Source organism: Balaenoptera acutorostrata, chromosome 12 (assembly GCF_949987535.1).
Source record: "Balaenoptera acutorostrata chromosome 12, mBalAcu1.1, whole genome shotgun sequence".
Lineage (NCBI taxonomy): Eukaryota > Metazoa > Chordata > Mammalia > Artiodactyla > Balaenopteridae > Balaenoptera > Balaenoptera acutorostrata.
The window spans coordinates 74,298,268-74,324,816 of NC_080075.1; the positions used below are offsets into that span (position 1 = coordinate 74,298,268).

General features: G+C 38.2%; 2 protein-coding genes across 29 annotated transcripts in view; one reads left to right on the top strand and one right to left on the bottom strand.

The window, feature by feature from the left end:
- The window catches only part of DTNB (dystrobrevin beta), a 255,206-nt gene that overhangs the window by 137,134 nt on the left and 91,523 nt on the right, over positions 1–26,549 (top strand). The gene's annotated exons all lie outside the window — the stretch shown is intronic.
- LOC130709378 (general transcription factor IIH subunit 3-like) lies at positions 19,183–20,112 on the bottom strand. 2 transcript variants are annotated; one of them, XM_057558187.1, is made up of 2 exons: positions 19,624–20,112; positions 19,183–19,494 (listed from the first exon to the last, which is right to left on the bottom strand). In XM_057558187.1, exons 1-2 carry the CDS (start codon positions 20,110–20,112, stop codon positions 19,183–19,185), a joined length of 801 nt encoding a protein of 266 aa, XP_057414170.1. The 2 variants fall into 2 exon arrangements, with proteins under 2 accessions (XP_057414170.1, XP_057414169.1); XM_057558186.1 differs by having other exon boundaries at positions 19,183–20,112.

Sequence of the window (26,549 nt, forward strand, 5' to 3'; positions counted from 1 at the left end):
TCAGAGTATATGCCCAGTAGTGGGATTGCTGGGTCGTATGGTAGTTCTAATTTTAGTTTTTTAAGGAACCTTCATACTGTTCTCCATAGTGGCTGTATCAATTTACATTCCCACCAACAGTGCAAGAGGGTTCCCTTTTCTCCACACCCTCTCCAGCATTTATTGTTTCTAGATTTTTTGATGATGACCATTCTGACCGGTGTGAGATCATATCTCATTGTAGTTTTGATTTACATTTCTCTAATGATTAATGATGTTGAGCATTCTTTCATGTGTTTGTTGGCAAACTGTATATCTTCTTTGGAGAAATGTCTGTTTAGGTCTTCTGCCCATTTTTGGATTGGGTTGTTTGTTTTTTCGATACTGAGCTGCATGAGCTGCTTCTAAATTTTGGAGATTAATCCTTTGTCAGTTGCTTCATTTGCAAATATTTTCTCCCATTCTGAGGGTTGTCTTTTTGTCTTGTGTATGGTTTCCTTTGCTGTGCAAAAGCTTTTAAGTTTCATTAGGTCCCATTTTTTTATTTTTGTTTTTATTTCCATTTCTCTAGGAGGTGGGTCAAAAAGGATCTTGCTGTGATTTATGTCATAGAGTGTTCTGCCTATGTTTTCCTCTAAGAGTTTGATAGTGTCTGGCCTTACATATATGTCTTCAATCCATTTTGAGTTTATTTTTGTGTATGGTGTTAGGGAGTGTTCTAATTTCATTCTTTTACATGTAGCTGTCCAGTTTTCCCAGCACCACTTATTGAAGAGGCTGTCTTTTCTCTACTGCATATTCTTGCTTCCTTTATCAAAGATAAGGTGACCATATGTGCGTGGGTTTACCTCTGGGCTTTCTATCCTGTTCCATTGATCTCTATTTCTGTTTTTGTGCGAGTACCATACTGTCTTGATTACTGTAGCTTTGTAGTATAGTCTGAAGTCAGGGAGCCTGATTCCTCCAGCTCCGTTTTTATTTCTCAAGATTGCTTTGGCTATTTGGTGTCTTTTGTGTTTCCATACAACTTGTGAAATTTTTTGTTCTAGTTTTGTGAAAAATCCCAGTGGTAATTTGATAGGGATTGCATTGAATCTGTAGATTGCTTTGGGTAGTAGAGTCATTTTCACAATGTTGATTCTTCCAATCCAAGAACATGGTATATCTCTCCCATCTATTTGTATCATCTTTAATTTCTTTCATCAGTGTCTTATAATTTTCTGCATACAGGTCTTTTGTCTCCTTAGGTAGGTTTACTCCTAGACATTACATTCTTTTTGTTGCAGTGGTAAATGGGAGTGTTTTCTTAATTTCACTTTCAGATTTTTCATCATTAGTGTATAGGCATGCAAGAAATTTCTGTGCATTAATTTTTATCCTGCTACTTTACCAAATTCATTGATTAGCTCTAGTAGTTTTCTGGTAGCATCTTTAGGATTCTCTATGTATAGTATCATGTCATGTGCAAACAGTGACAGCTTTACTTCTTCTTTTCCGATTTAGATTCCTTTTATTTCTTTTTCTTCTCTGATTGCTGTGGCTAAAACTGACAAAATTATGTTGAATAGTAGTGGTGAGAGTGGGCAACCTTGTCTTGTTCCTGATCTTAGTGGAAATGGTTTCAGTTTTTCACCATTGAGGACGATGTTGGCTGTGGGTTTGTCATATATGGCCTTTATTATGTTGAGGAAAGTTCCCTCTATGCCTACTTTCTGGAGGGTTTTTATCATAAATGGGTGTTGAATTTTGTTGAAAGCTTTCTCTGCATCTATTGAGATGATCATATGGTTTTTCTCCTTCAATTTGTTAATATGGTGTATCACATTGATTGATTTGTGTATCTTGAAGAATCCTTGCATTCCTGTGATAAACCCCACTTGATCATGGTGTATGATCCTTTTAATGTGCTGTTGGATTCTGTTTGCTAGTATTTTGTTGAGGATTTTTGCATCTATGTTCATCAGAGATATTGGCCTGTAGTTTTCTTTTTTTGTGACCTCTTTGTCTGGTTTTGGTATCAGGGTGATGGTGGCCTTGTAGAATGAGTTTGGGAGTGTTCCTCCCTCTGCTATATTTTGGAAGAGTTTGAGAAGGATAGGTGTTAGCTCTTCTCTAAATGTTTGATAGAATTCGCATGTGAAACCATCTCCTCCTGGGCTTTTGTTTGTTGGAAGATTTTTAATTACAGTTTCAATTTCAGTGCTTGTGATTGGTCTGTTCATATTTTCTATTTCTTCCTGGTTCAGTCTTGGAAGGTTGTACATTTCTAAGAATTTGTCCATTTCTTCCAGGTTGTCCATTTTATTGGCATAGAGTTGCTTATAGTAGTCTCTTATGATGCTTTGTATTTCTGCAGTGTCAGTTATTACTTCTCCTTTTTCATTTCTAATTCTATTGATTTGAGTCTTCTCCCTTTTTGTCTTGATGAGTCTGGCTAATGGTTTATCAATTTTGTTTATCTTCTCAAAGAACCAGCTTTTAGTTTTATTGATCTTTGCTATTGTTTCCTTCATTTCTTTTTCATTTATTTCTGATCTGATCTTTATTATTTCTTTCCTTCTGCTAACTTCGGGTTTTTTTGGTTTTTCTTTCTCTAATTGCTGTAGGTGTAAGGTTAGGTTGTTTATTTGAGATATTTCTTGTTTTTTAAGGTAGGATTGTTGTGCTATAAACTTCCCTTTAGAACTGCTTTTGCTGCATCCCATAGGTTTTGGGTCGTCGTGTTTTCATTGTCATTTGTTTCTAGGTATTTTTTGATTTCCTCTTTGATTTCTTCAGTGATCTCTTGGTTATTTAGCAGTGTATTCTTTAGCCTCCATGTGTTTGTATTTTTTACAGTTTTTTTCCTGTAATTGATATCTAGTCTCATAGCATTGTGGTTGGAAAAGATACTTGATATGATTTCAGTTTTCTTAAATTTACCAAGGCTTGATTTGTGACCCAAGATATGATCTGTCCTGGAGAATGTTCCATGAGCACTTGAGAAGAATGTGTATTCTGTTGTTTTTGGATGGAATGTCCTATAAATATCAGTTAAGTCCATCTTGTTTAATGTATCATTTAAAGTTTGTGTTTCCTTATTTATTTTCATTTTGGATGATCTGTCCATTGGTGAAAGTGGGGTGTTAAAGTCCCCTACTATGATTGTGTTACTGTCAATTTCCCCTTTTATGGCTGTTGTATTTGCCTTATGTATTGAGGTGCTCCTATGTTGGGTGCACAAATATTTACAATTGTTATGTCTTCTTCTTGGATTGATCCCTTGATCATTATGTAGTGTCCTTCTTTGTCTCTTGTAATAGTCTTTGTTTTAAAGTCTATTTTGTCTGATATGAGAATTGCTACTCCAGCTTTCTTTTGATTTCCATTTGCATGGAATATCTTTTTCCATCCCCTCTCTTTCAGTCTGTGTGTGTCCCTAGGTCTGAAGTGAGTCTCTTGTAGACAGCGTATATACAGGTCTTGTTTTTGTATCCATTCAGCCAGTCTGTCTTTTGGTGGGAGCATTTAATCCATTTACATTTAAGGTAATTATCGATATGTATGTTCCTATTACCATTTCTTAATTGTTTTGGGTTTGTTTTTGTAGGTCTTTTCCTTCTCTTGTGTTTCCTGCCTAGAGAAGTTCCTTTAGCATTTGTTGTAAAGCTGGTTTGGTGGTGCTGAATTCTCTTAGCTTTTGCTTGTCTGTAAAGGTTTTAGTTTCTCTGTCAAATCTGAATGAGATCCTTGCTGGGTAGAGTAATCGTGGTTGTAGGTTTTTCCCTTTCATCACTTTAAATATGTCCTGCCACTGCCTTCTGGCTTGGAGAGTTTCTGGTGAAAGATCAGCTGTTAACCTTATGGGGATTCCCTTGTGTGTTATTTGTTGCTTTTCGCTTGCTGCTTTTAATATTTTTTCTGTGTATTTAATTTTTGATAGTTTGATTAATACGTGTCTTGGCATGTTTATCCTTGGGTTTATCCTGTATGGGACTCTCTGCGCTTCCTGGACTTGATTGACTATTTCCTTTCCCATATTAGGGACGTTTTCAACTATAATCTCTTCAAATATTTTCTCAGTCCCTTTCTTTTTGTCTTCTTCTTCTGGGACCCCTGTAATTCGAATGTTGGCGCGTTTAATGTTGTCCCAGAGGTCTCTGAGACTGTTCTTAATTCTTTTCATTCTTTTTCTTTATCCTGCTCTGCAGTAGTTATTTCCACTATTTTATCTTCCAGGTCACTTATCCGTTTTTCTGCCTCAGTTATTCTGCTATTGATTGCTTCTAGAGAATTTTTAGTTTCATTTATTGTGTTGTTCATCCCTGTTTGTTTGCTCTTTAGTTCTTCTCGGTCCTTGTTAAATGTTTCTTGTAGTTTCTCCATTCTATTTCCAAGATTTTGGATCATCTTTACTGTCATTATTCTGAATTCTTTTTCAGGTAGACTTCCTGTTTCCTCTTCATTTGTTAGGTCTGGTGGGTTTTTGCCTTGCTCCTTCATCTGCTGTGTGTTTCTCTGTCTTCTCATTTTCCTTAACTTATTGTGTTTGGGGTCTCCTTTTCGCAGGCTGCAGGTTCGTAGGTCCTGTTGTTTTTGGTGTCTGTTCCCAGTGGCTAAGGTTGGTTCAGTGGGTTGTGTAGGCTTCCTGGTGGAGGGGACTAGTGCCTGTGTTCTGGTGGATGAGGCTGGATCTTGTCTTTCTGGTGGGCAGGTCCACGTCTGGTGGTGTGTTTTGGGGTGTCTGTGGCCTCATTATGATTTTAAGCAGCCTCTCTGCTAATGGATGGGGTTGTGTTCCTGTCTTGCTAGTTGTTTGGCATAGGGTGTCCAGCACTGTAGCTTGCTGGTCGTTGAGTGGAGCTGGGTCTTGGCGTTGAGATGGAGATCTCTGGGAGATTTTTGCTGTTTGATATTACATGGAGCTGGGAGGTCTCTTGTGGACCAGTGTCCTGAACTTGGCTCTCCCACCTCAGAGGCACAGCCATGACGCCTGGCTGACACACCAGGACCCTGTCATCCACACGTCAAAGACTGAACTTGATGAGATTCAACCAGTGCCAGCAGAAGACAGATGATGTCTGAGGCCAAGGTGTCACCCTCTTACCTCATGTCCAAGACCACCATTTTTTTAGCTGCACCCTCAAAGAAACGTACAGCAGGGAAGTTAAGACCCAGGTGTCCACTTGCAAGAGTCAACAGAAGCTCTACAGCGGCTAGATTGTGGACCACAAACCGTGGGTCCGAAGGCAACACAGGAAATGTTCACACACATGTGTAAAAGGGTCTCCCGCACTCTTGTCCAGTCTAATACCCTTTCCTTTTCCTAATCTTGTGTTTACAAAATTGTTTGGCAAGGCTTTCAGTAGAGTGCAAATACTCCTAAGAGATTAGACTCCCCCAAAACAAAACAAAAACTGATTGCAGACCACTGACACCTGCACTTCAGGAACAGCAATGTCAGCGGAACACAGAAGATACAGAGTTTTTTAGCAGAGAGACAAAAAAACAAAAAATCTGCTAGTTCCATGAAAATCAACCAAGCAAAAGGTTAAGAAACAGACAGCTATTGAACCTGGTGCTTTGGTAACAAGGGTGACTTCTTTTTTTTTTTTTTTTTTAATTAATTAATTAATTTATTTATTTATTTATTTATTTATGACTGTGTTGGGTCTTCGGTTTGTGCGAGGGTTTTCTCTAGTTGCGGCAAGTGGGGGCCACTCCTCATCGCGGTGCGGGGACCGCTCTTCATCGCGGTGCGCGGGCCTTTCACTATCGCGGCCCCTCCCGTTGCGGGGCACAGGCTCCAGACGCGCAGGCTCAGTAGTTGTGGCTCACGGGCCCAGCTGCTCCGTGGCATGTGGGATCTTCCCAGACCAGGGCTCGAACCCGTGTCCCCTGCATTAGCAGGCAGATTCTCAACCACTGCGCCACCAGGGAAGCCCCAAGGGTGACTTCTAAAGTAACTCTCCTAACAACACAGCCCTTTCGCCTTCTTCACTCAGCGTACGCGCGAGAGTGGCCAACATATTTTAAAAATCTTAGGTTTTACCATTAAATGCCTAGAAGTAAAATTAAGACTCCGGTGGAAATTTGGCACAGGAATTGAGATTAAGTATATTTTAATGCTAATTGCTTACGTTTCATTGTTGGCATAGGGTAGAGATACTCAGATGCTCACAAATTTGAGATTCAAGTGTTGATATTTATTGAACACCCACAGTGTTCTGAGCCCTTTGTTAACCTCTTCCGTGTATGTTATTTCATTTAACCCTCACAGCAACCTTTGTAGTATACATAGCATTAACCTGTTACATATCAGGGAACAGGATCGGGGAGGTTGCTTGACCTGCTCAAGATCACACAGCTACAAAATGCTGGAGTTGGGACCAGAGTCTGGGACTCCTCACTCCATGCCAAACCTTCTTTCCTGGTTTCCTAACATGCTGACCCAGTAAGAAATTGTTATTGTAGAAACTTATGGTAATCAAACCGTTGTTTGAACCCTGTGGTTAGGTTTAGAATCAAGGGCAAACATCGAATAGCTGTAACTGGGTTGGTTGAAAAATATAAGGGAGGCAGTGTGATGTGACAGAAGAAAAACTAGATTAAAAATCAAGAGACAACAGTTTACTTTTCTGTAAAATGGTGGTAATAAAACTCATCTTAATTATCTCAGGATATTGTTTAAGGATAATGTATCTGAAAGTGCTTCTGAGAGGTTAGGATGTTATAAATACTGTATTCTAAACTTTTAAAGTCTTTTCCTCAGAATAAAGTAAAGCATGTCATAAAAATGTACACTCCGCAAAGGCTGGGACTGTCTTGTTTGTTCTTCACTGAGTTCTCAGTGCCTAAAATAGTGCCTGGGACATGGTAGGCATTTAAAATGTATTGAATTAATGAATGACACTAAACATGATTTATATAAACAGACATCTACCCCATCCCCCTTCTTCTGTTTGTTTGTTTTTCTTTCAGTAAATAATATAGGTCACATACCTACAGTACCTAAGGCTTCCACTAGATGTCAGGCATATTTCCTCGATTGGGCCATTCTATTTCTTTTCTGGTGAGCTGAGAATATTACGTAAACAACGTTTTTCAAATAAACCTCAAAAAAAAAAAGAAACCAGTTTACTTATCATCAACACTGTAGCAAGTTTCCTTCTAAGTCTTTGAGAGAAATTAGTTGTTTCTTTTGGTCAAAACATTTTTGTGAAACTTCTGACCATTGAAGAGTCTGATAAACTTTCTGCTAGCCTAATTCAAGCAGTTTGCTGGTGCTTAGGATCTAATTATCTAAGCACATAATTCTTTTTTTTTTTCTTAAATTTATTTTATTTTATTTATTTTCTTTTGGGCTGTGTTGGGTCTTCATTGCTGTGCGCGGGCTTTCTCTAGTTGTGGCGAGCGGGGGCTACTCTTCGTTGCGGTGCACAGGCTTCTCATTGCGGTGGCTTCTCTTGTGGAGCATGGGCTCTAGGCACGTGCACTCAGTAGTTATGGCTCACGGGCTCTAGGGCGCAGGCTCAGTAGTTGTGGCGCACGGGCTTCGTTGCTCTGCGGCATGTGGGATCTCCCTGGACCAGGGCTTGAACCCGTGTTCTCTGCATTGGCAGGCGGATTATTAACCACTGCGCCACCAGGGAGGCCCTAACCACATAATTCTTATATCAGATTTCTTTAATTAGCAATTCATCACCATTACATTTCAGTTTATGGTTTATTTATTTATTTCTGATGTCGGCTCAGTATATTTGTTCCTCTGAATTCCAGCAAGGAGGAGCATGACTGGTGTCCCCCTCGATGCACCACCTGTGACTGATCTGTTCTCTTAAACAGCGGTTAATGCAGCCCACAGGCTAAATCCAACCTGTCACCTGTTTTTGTCTGGCCCATGACCTAAGAATGATTTTTTTATATTTTTGAATGGTTGAAGAGAAATAAACAGGAGAATAATATTTTGTGAAAGTTATATGAAATTCAGATTTCAGTGTCCATAAAGGAACGTTTATTGGGACACAGCCATGCTAATTCCTTTACGTATTGTCTATGGCTGCTTTTGGCTACAGTGGCAAAATTGAGTCTTTGTAACTGAAATCGTATGACCCTCAAAGCCTAAAATATTTATTATCTGGCTCTTCACAGAAAAGTTTGCCAATCCCTAGTCTTAAAAAAGGGTTGATTAAAACTGCAAATTTAGGGCACTTTGTGCTTCTTGGTATTCATTTTTCTGAATGCTCATCATATTCTTTGGTTTGATGGTCCAGGTTTGTTTTTTTTTTCCCCCACCCAAACGTAAAGGTTAATTTGGTAACTTCTTCTGTTAAAACATTTGGATAAAATTTGTTACTTAGAAACCAGACTACCTTCTTCCTGTTTCTCACAGCATGTGCCTAATAAATGTGTAGAATGTTTGAACAGCTAAACTAACCAGTTTCCTCCACACCTTGTATCAAAACAGAATTAACCTAGACAATTAAAAAACTGTTAAATTATAATTAACAGTTAATTAACATTAACTTTAATATGGCTCTTAATTGTCCTATTTTAACTACTCTTCTGTTTAATACTGACTTAGACTATACATATGCACTACCTTGATTTAATCAACCCATATCTGTCCTCTTTGTTGTTTTTCTATACCAAGACATAGTTTATTTTTTTTGTTTTTTGAACTTTAGACAACTATGCTTTAAACATCTGGTGCTTTCAGTGTTTGTGAACTTTTTAGCATAATGCAAAAATTCTGCCAGTTTTGTTCTTATTCATGATGACTTTAAGTAGATCAGTAGGAATTGACCAGACCAGGAGTAATCTAAGACCATTTGTAACCGTATGAGAAAACAGGTCTAACTTCTTGTTTATGTTGTTTAGTTATTTAAGCACATATTTCTGACACTTCTTTTAAAATGATGGATGAATTTGGAATTTGAAATGACTTTTGTGACAAGGGTGCTTCTGGCTAATTGTCCTGTGCCAAACCAAATGCCTTATTGTTTGCAACTTTCTTTATGAGCCAAATTTGTTTTTTTTCAATGAGAGTTATTAACTGCTTTTACTATATTCCAAAATAAATTGTTATAGAATTTATGATATTGATAAGTTGATCTGGACTGAAATCACTGTCTTCCACAAGTATTTACTGAATGTGAATTGTGAGTGGGGCTCTGTGGGTGCTGAGGAGAGTCTTATTTGAGGAAACCAGCAAGATGATGCTTTTCTCTTAGATTCCTAGGTGAAGCTGATGTTCTAGTCACTTGAAAGGAGTATCAGATTCATTCTGGTCTCCTGAGGCTGAACCTATTTGGAAGGTTATAATTTTGAGCTATTTCCAACAGGCAAGTCATACTTTGGCTCTTAGATCATAGCTCATCTGGTATTAATTCTGTCTTGCGTTTTGCCGTAATGATTTTGAAAAACCTAGGCATGGTGACACAGTCTGCTCACTAGTGGGCCATCAGATAGCTAACATTTCAGGTTTATCTAATTTGACCTTTTGAGAAAAGAAAAGCTGCTTTTTATTCTATTTAGATAACCTAGAACGTGAAGGCTCTTATGGTTCTCAGGTCACAGCTTATCTGACACTAATTCTGTCTTGCATTTTGCTGGGATGATTTTGAAAACCTAGCAGCTGAAGAACACAAGATTCTCTTAGAGCCTTGAGCTTCACTCAGTTCTGGTTTGGGTGTTGTCTGTTTGGCTCCATTTCAGGCTGAAGGTCCCAGATAATCATTCTCTTCTGGGCTTTGGGTAGCTGGCCTGGGAAGTGTATCTCTCCCAAGAAGAAGGAGGGAGCACAGAGAGCACTGGTACCAAGGGTCACGCATCATGTGAGATAGTCCTAGGAATAGGATAAGATTTTTGCCTGAACTTCTGTGTGTGTGTGTGTGTGTGTGTTGGGGACGGGAGAACTTGCATATACTCAGAAACCCACACATGTGAGTATATATGTGTGGTTCCTGTGTGTGTGTGTGATAGAGAGGGATGGTCATGTGAACAGCAAATGTGGTGATTGATTGTGATGCAGTAAGGAGAAATAGCATTATTTAATACAACCATACTCAAGGTTTAATCCTAGGAGGATAATTATAAGTGGTTGTGACTTTGATCTGCTCAGTTTCACCCACCCCTTGGGATTTTTCTCACTCTGTTTAGCACTGTACTGCCATAAAACAGTCTGTTTTTAAACTGTAAATCTAGCATTGCCCAAACACCATCCCTTGGTTTTCTTTCTTTTTTTTTAATTGTGGTAAAATACACATAACATAAAATTTACCATCTTAACTATTTTCAAGTGCACAGTTCAGTAGTGTTAAGTATATTTACATTGTTGTGAAACAGATCTCCAGAACTTTTTCAACTTGCAAATCGAAAACAATATATCCATTAAACATCAACTCCTCTTTACCAAGATCCTCTGGTAACCACCATTCTACTTCCTCTTTCTATGAATTTGAGTACCTAAGATACCTCATATAAGTAGAATCATATATTATTTGTCTTTATGTGACTGTCTTATTTCACATAGTATAATGTCCTCATGGTTCATCCATGTTCTAACATGTCAGGATTTCCTTCCTTTTTAAGGCTGAATAATATTCCATTGTATGTATATACCACATTTTGTTTGTCCATTCCTTTGCCAACAGACATTTGGGTTTCCACCTGTTGGCTATTCTGAATAATGCTATGAAGATGGGTGTACAGATATGTCTTTGAGACCCTGCTTTTAATTCTTTGGGTTATATTCCCAGAGGTTGGACTGCTAGATGATATGGTAGTTCTATTTTTAGTTTTTGAGGAACCTCCATACTGTTTTCCATAGTGGTTGCACCATTTTACAATCCCATGAACAAAGTATAAGGGTTCCAGTTTCTCCACATCCTTACCAACACTTGTAATGTTCTGTTTTGTTTTGTTTTGTTTTTAAGTTACCCTAATGGGTATGAGGTAATAGAACATTGTGGTTTTGATTTGTCTTTTTTTTAAAAACAGTTTTATTGAGGTATAATTTACACGTCATAAAATTCACCCACTGTTACAGTTAAATGAGTTATAGTAAATGTATGTAGTTTTGCACCCATCACCACCATCCAGTTTTAGAACTTTTTCATCATCCAAAAAAGTTCTCTTGTACCCATTTGTAGTCAATCCCAGCTCCCACCTATAGCCCCTGATATACATCCTGTTTCTGTAGTTTTGCCTTTTCTAGACATTTTATATGAACAGAATGATACGTAGTTTTTTGTTTCTGGCTTCTTTCACTTAACATAATATTTTTGAGGCTTATCCATGTTGTAGCAAGTATCAGTAGTTTATGCCTTTTCAATGCTGAAAATATCCCATTATATGAATACCACATTTTGTTTATCCATTCACCTGTTGATGGACACTTGGCTCATTTACAGTTTTTGACTATTATGAATAATCCTGCTATGAACATCTTTGTCTTTGTGTGGACATATGTTTTCACATGTCTCTTTGGTAGATACCTAGGAGGAGAATTGCTGGGTCGTGCAGGGTAAGAGTATATTTAACATTTTAAGAAACTGCTGAACTGTTTTTTGAAAGTGACTGTACCTCTTACGGTCCCACCAGCAATACATGAGAGCTCCAGTTTCTCCACATTCTCACCAGTGCACTGGGTATATTGTCAATCTTTTGTATTTATAGCCATCCTAGCTAGTGAGTAGTGGTACCTTATTGTAGTTTTAATTTGCATTTCCCCAATGACTAATGATGTTGAGCACCTTTTCATGTACTAATAAACCATCCATATATCTTCTTTCTATAATTGTCTATTTATATCTTTCACCGTTTTAGGGTAGTTTTAGATTTAGAGAAATGTAGCTAAGATAGGACAGAGAGTTCCCGTATACCCTGCACTCAGTTCCCCTGTTGTTAACACTTTACAAATGAACCAATATTGATATTGTTATTAACTGAACTCCATGCTTTATTGAGATTTCATTAGTTTGTTTCCTAATGTCCTTTTTCTTTTCCAGGTTCCTGTCCAGGGTACCATTATGTTTATTCGTCACGTCTCCTTAGGCTCCTCTGGCCTATGACAATTTCTCTCGCCCATTTTATACCTGGTTGGTTTGTTGTCTGCTTACTGAGTTTTAAGAGTTCTTTATATATTCTGGACACAAGTTCTCTGTCAGATATATGATCTACAGATAATTTTTTCCAGTCTGTGTCTTATCTTTTCATTTTCTTAATGATCTTTTGAAGAGAAGAGCTCTTAATTTTGAGGAAGGCCACTTTATCAATTTTTTTCTTTTATGGATTGTGCTCTTCATGTCATATCTAAGAAACTTTTGCCTAACCCAGGGTCACAGTGATTTTCTCCTGTGTTTTCATCTAGGAGTTTTATAGTTTTAACGTTATGTTTCAGTCTGTAATCCATTTTTGTGTTAATTTTGAACTAATTTTTGTGTATGGTTTAAGGTAAGGGTCTAAGTCTCTTTTTTTGCATGTGGACTTAATTATCATATAATTCATGTGGCTCATTCCCTTACTTCATTCAGATCTCTCCTTAAATGTTAGCTTCTCAGAGAGCCTCATCTTAACTGTCTTACCTAAAATAGCACCATCGTCAGTATCCCATTGCCTTGTTTTAATTTCTTCGTGGCACTGATATATGACATTACTTTATACGTTTTTGTATTTCTTTTTTTTTTTTTTTTTTTTTTTTTTTTTTTTTTTTTAAATTTATTTATTTATTTATTTATGGCTGTGTTGGGTCTTCGTTTCTGTGGGAGGACCTTCTCTAGTTGTGGCAAGCGGGGGCCACTCTTCATCGCGGTGCGCGGGCCTCTCACTGTCGCGGCCTCTCTTGTTGCGGAGCACAGGCTCCAGACGCGCAGGCTCAGTAATTGTGGCTCACGGGGCCCAGCCGCTCCGCGGCATGTGGGATCTTCCCAAACCAGGTCTCGAACCCGTGTCCCCTGCATTGGCAGGCGGATTCTCAACCACTGCGCCACCAGGGAAGCCCCGTTTTTGTATTTCTTTATAATCTATACTCCACTAGATTGTAAGCCCTTTGAAGACAAAAACTTTATTTTGTTTCCTGCTGTATCTCCAGGGTATAGAATGGACCTGGCAAATAGTAGACCTTAAATAAATATTTGTGGAATGAATAAATGCATGTGTATATGCTCACGACTTACTAATAGCAGTGATCTTCATGAAGTATTCAGGCTATACAAGAAATTATATCAGTATGTGAGGATGAGGCAGGTCTTTTTCTTGTGTTTTTAAAGAGCTAGAGCTAATAATATCAACATTTTGGGGTTGGAAGCCATGATCCTGTAATTCATTATGATTACTAAAAAATCCTTGAAAAATAATCATTAATATTGGAGAAATCTGCTTTTCTTTGAGCTTTATTTCTCCCCTAGCTAAACCTAGGGTATACTTGTAACATAATTTCTTGCAGATATTGAGCCTCAGAAGTTTATTTCATTGAGTTAAATTTCTTAATAGAATGTATATGCTGTGATCTGGTTGCAATTCAGGGTAATTTGAATATTTCTTAGCACCTTTACAGGTCTTGCCCACTTTTGACTACTGCCTAAGTTTAACACCTACTAAGTTAGCCTTTTTCATTCTTGTTAAACCTCAACTCTGTGTACAGAGTTGACAAATCAATCTTCTTGAATCACTGCCTTTGTCATATTACTTCCCTATTTAAAAATCTACAAAGCTCCACTGACTATAGAATTAAGGAGGCACTCCTCAAGCTGGAATTCAAGGCCCTGTGTAATCAGGACCCACCTTACTTTTTTAATCTTATCTTCTACTGCTAAATTATGCAGGACAAAGCCTCACTTTGGCCAGACCTGCCTCCTTCCTACCCTTTAAAAAATTTTATCTCTTCCCATACCTCTGAGCTGGCTCATGATGTCCTAGCCCAAATACCCCCTTTTCCTGAATGCCCTTCTTGTCTCTTCCAGACTTTCCATGCTTTATATGTCCATGAGCCGAGCTTAGATTCTGCTGCATTCATGAAACCTTTGAACCCTAGAGGCAGCTAACTCATATGAATCTCTTCTTTCCTTACCTAGATTCTTTTAGCTCTTGTTTTATTAGTCATTTGGGCACCCAATAAAGTGTTCTCTCCTTCTTTAAGGATTTCTTGAGTATGTTTTGGACCTGGATTTCTTGAAGACTGTAAGCACCTCCTTTGCACCATCAACTTCTTAAGGTCTGGGATTGCATATCCTTAGTAACTGGCACACTCCAGTGTTGGTGGAACTAAACTCTACTGATTTGTTGTGCTTCCGGAGTATGGAGCCCAGTTGTAAATTCTAGTTAAATGAGGTTAAATTTGTCAAGTTTCTTGTCCTTCTCTTCAAGGTCACACTATAGGACTTTACTACTTGTTTATTTGATATGACTTTGATATGCCCTTACTGAAGCTTTGGAAGGCAATTAAAGAAAGGTTACTCAGATTGTAAAAATCTGTTATTTTTTATTAGATTTTGGAGAGAGGTTCTTATTTTACTACTTGAAATAATTCTAGACATCAAGATAAGGTTAAAGTAAGGCATCTTCTCCTTTGGTAAAAGGACCTTTCTCTTTTGTCTCACTTATTTTTTCCCTATTGGGTAATTTAATGGGATCAGTTTAAGAGTAAAATTGGATACATGGACTCCAAGCATGAATTTAAGAAAATATTCTGTTAATTCATATTGAATAATCTTCCTCGTTGGTTTCTCGCTTTTTTAGTAGAATTCTTTTTGGAATTTAAGTGACTTCTTTATTCTCCTTAGCCATTTCTTCCAAGCTGTCACCACCTCATGTTTAATTCTGTATAAGCCCAGCTGTTATTTTTCACTCATTTCCTGTGTCCAGTTTATTACAAGAAAAACATTCTTGTTAAGAGCTTCTCCATAGAGTTTCTTGAGATGAATATTTAACATCTTCAGTTCAAGAAATTGATTAAACTGCCATTTATGTTATCTGTCTGAGCTCAGCCTTTAAATCTAGACCTGGTATAATATGTAGGGATAAAAATCTTGCTGACAGATTGGATGTGTGGAGTATGAGAGGAAGGGAGATGTCACTTTGACCTGAACAATTGGAAAGATAGAGATGGGGATACCTATAGGTGAACAAGTTTGTCTAGAATGAGAACTCCATTTGGACATGTTGAGGTTTTTTTGATACCCAAATAGAGATGTCAAATAGGCAGTTTATATAAGTCTTGAGGGCATTCATGGGTTTTTTTCCCTTCCTTCCTTCCTTCCTTCCTTCCTTCCTTCCTTCCTTCCTTCCTTCCTTCCAACATGTAAGGATCAAACCCTGTTACTATTTTCTTACTTCTTTAGATGATTATTCATTTAACTGATTTTTTTAAATTCTTTTTTTCTAATATGCAGAGTTAAGGTGATTTTTAAAATCTCCAAACACATGAGACTTTGGAGGGTATTTTTTGATGCTTTCTGATATTATCGACTTTTGGTATGAGGTGGTATTCTATATGATGTTGATTCTTTGGTAGAGTTGAGATTTCTTTTAGGGTTAAGTATCTGAACAGTTTTTCTAAACATCCTCTGTATGCTTAAAAATGTTCTCAGATCAGTTTTTTTTTTTTAATTTATTTATTTTTGGCTGCGTTGGACCTTCGTTGCTGCACGCAGGCTTTCTCTACTTGCGGCAAGTGGGGGCTACTCTCCATTTCAGTGTGCAGGCTTCTCATTGTGGCGGCTTCTCTTGTTGCGAAGCACGGGCTCTAGGTGGGCGGGCTTCAGTAGTTGTGGCGCACGGGCTCAGTAGTTGTGGCTCGCAGGCTCTGGAGCGCAGGCTCAGTGGTTGTGGCGCACGGGCTCAGTTGCTCCGCGGCATCTGGGATCTTCCTGGACCAGGGCTCGAACCCATGTCCCCCACACTGGCAGGCGGATTCTTGACCACTGCACCACCAGGGAAGCCCTCAGATTAGTAGTGAGTGCAGTGTTCTCCCATATTCTCATTAGATAAAGCTTATTAATTATGTGTGTAGAAAAGATTAAGTTTAATTTTAAAAATAAAAATGCATTAAGTGATTATAGATGAAAATGGCAACTGGCTTAATATATGGGAGAAGCTTGTGGTACATTTTCCACTGAGAGCATTAGATACAGAGGAGTTATTTCTAAACAATTTGGGCAGAAATGACCATGATGTACTCTGGAGAATTGTGTGATGACTCAGAGAACCTTTAGTGATGACGAAGACACTGATGTCAGAGATGCATTTAAAGAGTTTGGATGAAATTGAGTCATCAAAGTGAAACAGTTATATTTCTAATTTATTGTGATCTTAAATGTTATAAGTAGCAGTGGAAGGAAGGAGAGTAATAGGAAAGTAGGAGAAGTATAAGTGGCAGCAAGCTTTTGATATTTTTCTTTTTTAAAAACAGGGAAAGCAGTCTCATATATAACTTGATCTTTCCCAAGGAAAGATCTCCAAAACTAACTTGAACATGTAAACCTTTAAATGGATCAAGTCAAATGTTTTGTTGCTCTGGGTGCACTGCAGTAAGTTATGAGTGGAAAAAGCACTGGTGGATCCAAAAGCTTAACATCTTTGAAATGAAAAATAGACCCCTCCTAACACATCATCAAAGTCACTTTCAGCATTCTGTCTACAGCAACATCCTTTAGCTTCCTGTGACTGTGTCCATTTGTCATTTCCCCAACCTTTATATGGGGACAGAGGAGAAATAGTGAAGACCTTGAGTGAAGAAGCTGTAAGAGTACCATTATCAGCTGTACTTCTACTCTGGGAATTCCAACAAACCATGCAAACAGAGGTGTGGAGTGTGAAGTAGAGTTCATGGCGCTGACAGGGGCACCAGTTAGAGAGCTACTTAAAAAGCCTTCATGAACTGTTGTTTAATCCTTACACAGTGTTTAGACTTAGAAACTCTTTCAAAGACAGTAATTTCAGATATTAATTAGGGATTTCTGTGTAACTGCAGAGAGTGATGGATAATTTATGAATATCCCTGAACCTTCTAACATAAAGCAAACTAGTCTGCTTTGCAATAGGTTTGTAGTAAGTTTGAAGTCAGGAAGTATGTATCCTGCAACTTTTGTTCTTTTGGGAGATTATTTTGGCTGTTCTATCTTTCTTGTATTTCTATATGAACTTAGGATCACCTTGTCCATTTCTACAAAAAAGGCAGCTGTGGTTTTGATAGGGATTGAGCTGAATCTGTAAATCAATTTGGGGAATATTACTGTTTTCACAATGTTAAGTCTTCCAATCCATGAACATGGAGTGTTTTTCCATTTATTTAGATCTTCTTTAATTTCTTTTTTTTTTAAATAAATTTATTTTATTTTTGGCTGCATTGGGTCTTCGTTGCTGCACTTGGGCTTTCTCTAGTTGCGGCGAGCGGGGGCTGCTCTTCGTTGTGGTGAGCGGGCTTCTCATAGCAGTGGCTTCTCTTGTTGCAGAGCACAGGCTCTAGGTGGGCAGGCTTCAGTAGTCGTGGCGTGCGGGCTCAGTAGTTGTGGCATGCAGGCTCTAGAGCGCAGGCTCAGTAGTTGTGGTGCACAGGCTTAGTTGCTCTGCGGCATGTGGGATCTTCCTGGACCAGGGCTCGAACCTGTGTCCCCTGCATTGGCAGGCGGATTCTTAACTACTGAGCCACCAGGGAAGCCCAAGATCTTCTTTAATTTCTTTCAATGATGTTTTGTGGTTTTCAGTGTACAGGTGTTGCATTTCTTTTTTTTTTTTTTTTGAAAATTTAAATTATTTTATTATAAACATTTATACAAAATAAACCACAAACACAACTGTTAAAAATAAAATTTAAACAGAATTAGGCCAGTTCATAAAACATGTCAAATGAAAAAGTAATAACAAAAACCTTATCAGCTTGTTTGAAATTATTCATCTTTAGATATATGGTGCTTTGTTTCCTAGACTTAAAATAGAGATCTCCATTACACATAGTTAGGCTGTGAAATATTAAATATTATTTTTAAAAGACAAACAGATTCTTAACGATTAGCAAATACTTGCAAAGTGATCATCAAAATCTTTGTGTATTTGTTAACAAAATTGTAAATCCAGAATATAAAATCTACTTGAAATAATCCAACCAAACACCAAATTGCTTAAGTGAGACTCAGTTTCTGAGATGGTATCAAGAGAAAATTAAAATCTTATTTATATACAAGGTTGTATACACAAATAGGTCTTTGTCAATTTCCTTTTTAAAAACAAATTAAATTGGCCACCATTCCTAAAAATGCTTCCTACACTCTGCTGGAATTTAAAAGGACTTTTAATAACTTCAAGGTTACAAAGAAAAATAAGTTCTTTATTGTTGCAAATAATTTTTCTTTTGAACTTATAGAATTTTTCAGTATTAATTCCAAAGCTTCTAGAGAACAGTCCTCCAGTATTAATGCTTTCCCCCTCCTCATTAAAAAAGGGATGAATTCTATGTGGGGCAACACTTCATTGTACAGAATCCATTCTCCCCAAGAAATTCCCCCTCAGAACCCAGACACTGGCTTTCACAAATAAGCTCTTCACACAACTGTTCTTAAAGAAAAAGTTCCCACCAGACTACGGCACTCACTCTCCTTACTCATTTAAAATCAGATTTTAGAGATATTCAGTGACAAACTGTCATTTGGATAACTCTGTCCAAACATGTACTAATGTCAGACAAAAGAATAAGTATCTGCTAATATCTGGAGCTAAATCTCAATCTGGAAAACAAGGATTTTATTTACGTGACTACTGTCGAAGTTAAGTGTTGACTCAAGTAACATGTTCTATCTTGATTAATGCCATTACTCCATAAATAGTCACTTTTTCTAAAACTGTGTTCAAATTTCACGTCATACATTTCACAGTAAGAACCTAGACTTGGTAGGTTCTGACGCTTATAATCAGTCAGGACAGACTGGCTTTGACAAACGATCACCTCATTTAAAAAAAAAAAATCACAAATTTGTGCTTTCTTCCTCCATTTCTGGACAAAAACCAGTCAGAAAAATTTTTAGGGTATATTGCATAGAATGACTCCCTCAAATAAATCAGCCCCCAAGAAGCATAGGATGAGGATGATGTTTTAGTATATTTCCTGTAAGAAAGTTCATTAAAATTTATCTTACACATATCTCTATTTTTTTCAGAGCCTTCCTAACAAAGATTCTGTCGTATAATTTCTATTAATAGCTCTAAGTGATGGGGAAACAATTTCTACTGTCATGCAGACATTTTCAGTTTCTTTTTCTTGGCCTTCAGTACAGGAGGGAGAGAAATCTTAAAGGCTGTCTCGCATGTAGTGCAGATAGGGCTGAAGTTGCAGAATATTGACAAGCACACAGAACACACGTAGCCGATTTCAATGAGATTTCGATGGCAGAAGCAAGCAGCCCGGTAGTCAATGTGAACTGGGGGTGGGAGGGTTAACTGAGACCTCTGATCTTGATCAGGAAGAAAAACCCACAGTAAATACTGCAGAAGGGAGGGTATCTGAGGCACCTTCAAGTACAGTCCCCCTGTGATGTCACAAGCCTGTTGGAGGAGTCCTGAATCGGAGTCTAATACACAGGCATCAATCAAAATATTCTGCTTCTGTGCTGCAAAGATGACATTCATGAAGTTCATATACTGCAACGTGCTGTCTTCTGCAGCTTTAATCACCAATATCCCTGATTTCATTTCCTGATTATCTTTAACATCCTTGTTCATTCTATGAATGTAGCAAAGAGCTTTGGCGAGGGATCCTGCCAGCAGAGTTTCTGTATGTTGACCTTCTATGTCACTCTTGGTCATTAGATCTTTGATCTCTTCAACAATAACTTCATTTGCTGCTGTTAACAACTCGTATTTTCCATCTTTACTTCCTGAGGGAGTAAATTCAGAAGAAGGGTTGCCAGGGTCTCCAAAGAAGTCTCCGAGTCTGCCATTCTTTCCAGGATATAAGAATCGACTTTCTTGAATGTGACTTGCTATCACAGCAAGTTTGTTGGAACGATTCATGAATAAATGAGAATTTCCTAACACCATCACTGCATCTATACATTTTGATAAAGTAAACTGAGATTCCTTTAATGCTTGCTTTCCCCACCAAATTGGGTTGGTATCAACTATGATAACCAGAAGATTCAATTCATCTTCGTCTGAGACCATAGCTGCCCGTGTCCCTCAGCGAACAGCCACTTGCAGTCAAGCGGGCCTCCGGGATACGGCGCTGCATTTCTTTGATTAAAGTTATTCCTAAGAATTTTATTCTTTTTGATGCTGTTATAAATGAAATTGTTTTCTTAATTTCATTTTCAGATTGTTCATTGCTAGTATATAGAAATGCAACTGATTTTGTACATTGACCTTGCAGTTGTTTATTAGCTCTAACAGTTGTTTTTTGGGGAGTGAGGGGTAGATTCTTTAGGGTTTTCTATATATGAGATCATTTCATCTGCAAATAGAGACAGTTTTACTTCTTCCTTTACAGTTTAGATATCTTTCATTTCTTTTTCTTACCTAATTGTTGTGGTATACCCTCACTGTTGAATGTTAATTTGTCTGGGTTTAAAATCTAGCCAAAAGATGTTTTTCCTTCATTCTTTGAAGATATTCCTCTATTATCTTGTAACCAGTCTTGATAACAATCTGATTCCCCTTCCTTCTTGTTGACCCTCTCATATTTCACTAGTAACTTTTATGGTTTTCTTTATAACATTGGTAATCTGAAGTTTTACTATAATTTGTGTGGATACAAACTTTTTTTAAAAGTTTATTTAATTTGTCTTACTACTCAGAGAATTCTTACTCTCTAAAGGCTCATGTCTTTCATCAATTCTGAAAAATTCTCGTCCATTTTCTATGTTAGATACTATTGCCTCTCCTTCATTGCCTCTGGTCTCTCTGGAACTCTGAGTTATAGACTTTAAAACTGGATTTAGCTCTCATGTTTCTTAACTTAAAAAAAAAGTACCATCAGCCTTTAGCTGTATTCAGGCTTGTATATTCAGCCTATCTGTGGAGGTTTTAAAAAATCTCAGTAGGGACTTCCCTGGTGGCGCAGTGGTTAAGAATCCGCCTGCCGATGCAGGGGACACAGGTTCAAGCCCTGGTCTGGGAAGATCCCACATGCCACGGAGCAACTAAGCCCATGTGCCACAACTACTGAGCCTGCGCTCTAGAGCCTGTGAGCCACAACTATTCAGCCCACGCGCCTAGAGCCCGTGCTCCATGACAAGAAAAGCCACCGCAACAAGAAGCCCTTGCACCACAATGAAGAGTAGCCCCTGCTCACTGCAACTAGAGAAAACCCGTGCGCAGCAACGAAGACCAACACAGCCAAAAATAAATAAATTAATTAAAAATAAATAAATAAATAAAATAATAAAAATCTCAATAATTATGGTTTTCATTTTAAAAATTTCTAATTGATTCTTTTTCTGAACATTTAATGAATGCTATTCTATCCTTTAGGTGCCTGAGGGTATTAAATATACTCATTTTAAAGACCTTTTTAGATGCTCTGTTTTCTCTGGGATTTTTTTTGGCGGGGGAGGTGGGATTTGGTTAAGTTCTTCCAACCTCCTCAAAGTTGGCCTGCAATCCTGTGTGTAGCTGATGGCAGCTCAGCACAGCCCTTGCTCACCACGATGGCTTCTTGTTTATTTTCTTCCTTGGGGGATACTTCTTCATTTTTTTTAGGCTTAAAGAAAGTTTCCCTTTTTTTTTTTTAAATTGGATTCTAGCTATGCATGCATCAATTAATTTTTATATCTTTAAATCATTTTTCTTTGGTACAGGAGGGTGAGCTCTCAGCATGTGCTCAGTCTGCCAGTTTGAACCAGAAATCCCTACACTATACCTTCAGCTGATTTATAATTCACTGTCATAGCACTGTCTCCAAAGGTCTCTGTATGGCCTTTTTAGCAGAGACTTTGATACACATTTAATGAGTGGCGTGTGGTTCTTTATTCCCCTGGCAAACTCCCTAATGTATTAGGGCATTTAAAATTACTTTTAGATTCTTTTGGCCCAGAAATTAAATACCAAGCCTGATTTAACAGGCAGAGTTGACCTGATGCATTTAGTACATATGAGAAATACTCCTGTTTTCCTGTGTCCAGGTAAACTCCTGAGAACATTATTTAATCATCATTACTCCTCCCACTCAAGAATTTTTACCATCCCAAATGGCCTGTTAGCTATCCTTCTTTGACTTCCGTATCAGGACATCTCTTCCATGAGCCCTTCACCAATTTGCACTTTTTGGTTTAGCTAAAACATTGTTTCATGTAGAGTGGAGTGGAAAGTAGAATCATAAAATTTCATTATTGAAAAATATTTGTTGCGCACCCACTATGTGTCAGTCGCAGTGTTAGGTAAGCAGTGTGAACACGGTGGTGGAATAAACCCTATGGGCCCTGCTCTCATGAAGCTTACAGCCTCCTGAGTGAGGCCAGTCAAAAAGTAAATGCTAATTATGTAACTGCAAACTGTGACGAGGACTATACAAGAAAGAAAGGGATACTATGAGTGAGTACAGCAGAGACTTCTATTTTAAATTTTGTAGTAAGGAAAGGGGTTTTCAAACTTTTTAAAACAGCGGTGGAACATTTTGTTTATATGAACTCTTACATGGAATAGAAGTGGAGCTGCTTTATTGAAATGAGGTTGGGACCTAATCCCCTTGCTCTCCTCATTGGGTACTGAAGCACCTTGTGGAATTTTTTGATGCCCAGGGAATACATGTGAAAACCACGGTTCTAGAACCAGCCCCAGACCAGTTAGCTGAGGCACAAAGGGCTGTATTGTCCAGAGTCATATGGGTGACTTCATCTGCTTTGTACCAGAATTGGAAGGTGAACCCAATTCTCCCACACTTGTGTTCTTTCCACTCTCCACTGCCTCTCCTTCCCCTTTGATGCATTTTTATTATAAAATGAAGGCATTTCAATCTCTGGTATTCTGTAGTTCTTTCCCCCCACCCCCCCGAAATTAATTTCACCCGTTGTTGTTCACATTGCACTTCTTATTCTGTGCTCGCATCCCTCTTGTATATCCTTACAGTTTGTAGCCTTGAAAGATGTTATCCCACCACTATTTTGTTTTTATTATATTTCTGCTATGTCATATGAATCTACTCTTTTATTTTCTGCTAAGCATTCAAACACATGCATTCATTTCATTCTGTAGAATTTTATTATTGATATCAAAGTGTTTATGTTAACTAGCTAGTGGTCTGATTTGTTGGGTTGCCTTTTCTTGCCTCTTCATTTATCTCAAATGATAAGAGTTCTTTCCCAGTCTTAACAACACTTAGGTTGTTAGTCTGGCTTCCATTTTGACTTACTCTGTTTTTAGTGTAAATAGTTGTGTATCTTTTACCATTTTGTCTTACTTTTGCTTTACTGTGGCAGAAAAGTTCAGGGCCTGCGTTTGAATGGAGTAGCATATTTGCCCAGAACACTTAGGAAGTGTAAAGAAGTCGTGAAAATTAAGGTGGACTAGGAGACCTGGGCTGTAGTGTCTGGGTAGTGACTGTGGAGAGAAAGATGTTTGTCCTGACTTGGGAGATTAGTAGAGAATTGATGATGAGGGGCAGAATGGTAGCATGAGGCCTGTGCTTAGGAAAGTAATTTTAACCATAAGAAATCAGATGAGCAATAGCTTAAAGGTTCTCTGGACACCAGTGGACTAATAGAAAACCTTTACGGTATTTAAGTTACACTAACCAAATGCATTCTGAAAGGTGATGATGCCAGTGGAGACGGTGGAGACCAGGAGCAGATAGATTTAAGAGCTCTCGAGCAGATGAAATAGAAAAGAGGCCACAGGATGACTCTGAGTGTCAGGGACATTCTCGTCAGGTGATTGTCCTGCTAGAGGTGTCCCTGAAAGCCCACTTACTCAACAGCTCACACTGTATAGCCCTTCTCTTTCAGCTGCCCTCTGATGATATGCCTTTATGGAGTAAGGAGCTCTTTGCATCTAAGGTAGATGCAAAGGTAGGTAAGGTAGGTAGGTAGACACCATGGTTCTATTTTTTTCATTCTGCTTGTGTTTCCATTAACTCCTCTTCAACAAAACAAGACAAAAAAGTCAAGGCTTGCTAGTTCTTCCTAGCTCCCAATTGCTACCTACCTGCATGGCTTGGCGGAGTTCTGCCAGCTGCTTTCTTATCAAGAGGTTGGCAATTAGGAGAGGCCCTAAGAAAAGAGGTAGGGGGGTGCTCCTTAATATCCCCATCAGAATGGAATTGCAGACTGTGTTAATTAGGTCACTGATTTGCAGCAGAACTTGGATTCTGTCGCAGGAGGGTGTGTTTCACGTTTAAGCTTCTAAGGATTGGTGCCTACTCTGTGTGCTGCATCTGCCTTCCTGTCATTGGCTGCATTTGACTGCTTGATGGACTCGCTGACGGAGTGCAGAAGTGTGCTTGCTTCTAATGAATTGTTCTCTTGTACCTGCTTTTTCCCAAAATGCTCTGTGGGGTATACTACCTTGTAGAGAAGACTCTTCATCATGTGATTGTTCTGTTTCCTTAGAGACAACAGCAGTGTAATAATGCATTAGATGCCAGATCCATAGAGAAAGAAGAAGCGTTTGCTACAGAATGTAAAGGTTTGATAGCTTTTCCTTGCTTTTATGTTTTTGCTGCTTGAGCTGCTGGGCTGATGATGATTGTGTTTATTTTTGACAGGATGCTAGAGCCTCTGGAACTTCCCATCCAGTTATTATAAAGAAGGGAAATCTATTGTATCTTTTCTTGGTTAATTGGTTAATTTTAAAAATACACAAGAGTCAGCTTGTCTCCTATAATATGTTTGTTTCCATTTTTGAAAACAGGTTTCAGTAATAACCGTATGAACAGGTCAGGAAATGACATTGCATCATGTATTTCATTGACCTCTCTGTGAGCAGAAACTTGATAAAGTATTTAACTTGTCCTCTTTTCTCATCTTTCTAGAAATATAGGAGTTGACGTCTGTAAAGTATTCACAGCTTCCTCTCTAATGAACAAGGAGAACAACAAAGGAAAGATTCAGGGATTCATTGTGGAAAGGTTTTTAAAATAAAACAGTACATTTCTGATGATTTAATTATCTCTTTCATAGGACCCTTTGCCTACTTTTTCAGTGTAATCATATTAAACTGAGCAATACTACTAAATAATTTGCTAATTATTGCCTCATTTTACAATTCTGTCCTTTTCCAGAGCTAAAGCAAGATACCTGGCTTCCTCTGGGTGTCTCTAGATGCTATCTAGTCATGAAAATTCTGTATAAGAATGTGTTTGTGGTAAACCTTTCCTTCCTGAGAAATATTTCATTCTAAGTCTTATACCACAAATGGCTATGTTGAACTGCTAGAAATAGAAATTGAGGCATGTGTGTCTGTTGATAGGTCTTTTTTACATCAATGGATTAGTTGCAATGTATTTAGAAGTTGGTTTTGGAAATCTTAAATCTTTTCTTTCGGTTAATTAATTGTCAGTGACCAATAAAGTAAAATGTACTTTCCTAGAAGTCAGAGAAACCTCATTATAAATATATAATATTATATTTTGCTACATTTACAATACCATATGGTTATTATTATTATTTTTTAAATATCTATTTATTTATTTTGGCTGCACTGGGTCTTAGTTGTAGCATGCAGGATTTTTAGTTGCAGCATGCAGACTTAGTTGAGGCATGCGGGTTCTAATTCCCCTACCAGGGATCGAACCCGGACCCCCAGCATTGGGAGCACGGAGTCTTACCCACTGGGCTACCAGGGAAGTCCCCATATGGTTATTTTTTTAATGGTTTTCCCAAAGGCAGTTTCATTGGCTTGTTTAAGCTCTTTGCTTTGGCGGATAACCATAGAACCTCCTGGAGTAACGGGAGATGGTTGGTCTGGTACATAGACATTAATAAAGAGCAAAACATCGCACTACTCATGGAGGATAAAAGTGAGCTGCGCTTGTCATAACTGTTTTCTAGAGTCAAGGTGCTTTTAGAGAGAGTAATAGAGGGAATTCCTTGGCAGTCCAGTGGTTAGGACTTAGCGCGCTCACTGCCAGGGCCCCAGGTTCAATCCCAGGTCGGGGAACTAAAATCCCACAAGCCGCGCAGCGAGGCCCCCCAAAAAAAAGAATCCTAGAGATTAAGGAGATCTTAGAATCTGCCCTCCTTAATATTTCACCAGAGCTACAGTGTGCCGTTATTATAGATCATTATAAGTCCATGTTTCCTCTTCATTATAATGGAATAATTAGATAAACTGACTTTCATATGAGATCATATATTGTTTCAATGTGGAGGTCTGTGAATAGGTTTATAGGCTACCAAATTTTGGAGGGTAATAACTAAGAAGAGAGAAACAAATACCACCTTCATCCTAAAGCAGTGTCATCTGGGCTTATCACCCCAAGCAGAGATTCAGGAGTGCCTGGACCCCAGACTCAGTCTTTTGACACTTTTCCTTCAATAAAACTTAATCCTTAAGTAAGTGAATGTTTTCCGTTGATTTGCTCTTCAGTCTTTTTTCTGGGAGTATCACCCACTTCTTTGGAGAAGTGGTGCTCTCTCAGTCCTAACTGTGTTGTTCTAAGAGGACAGCTA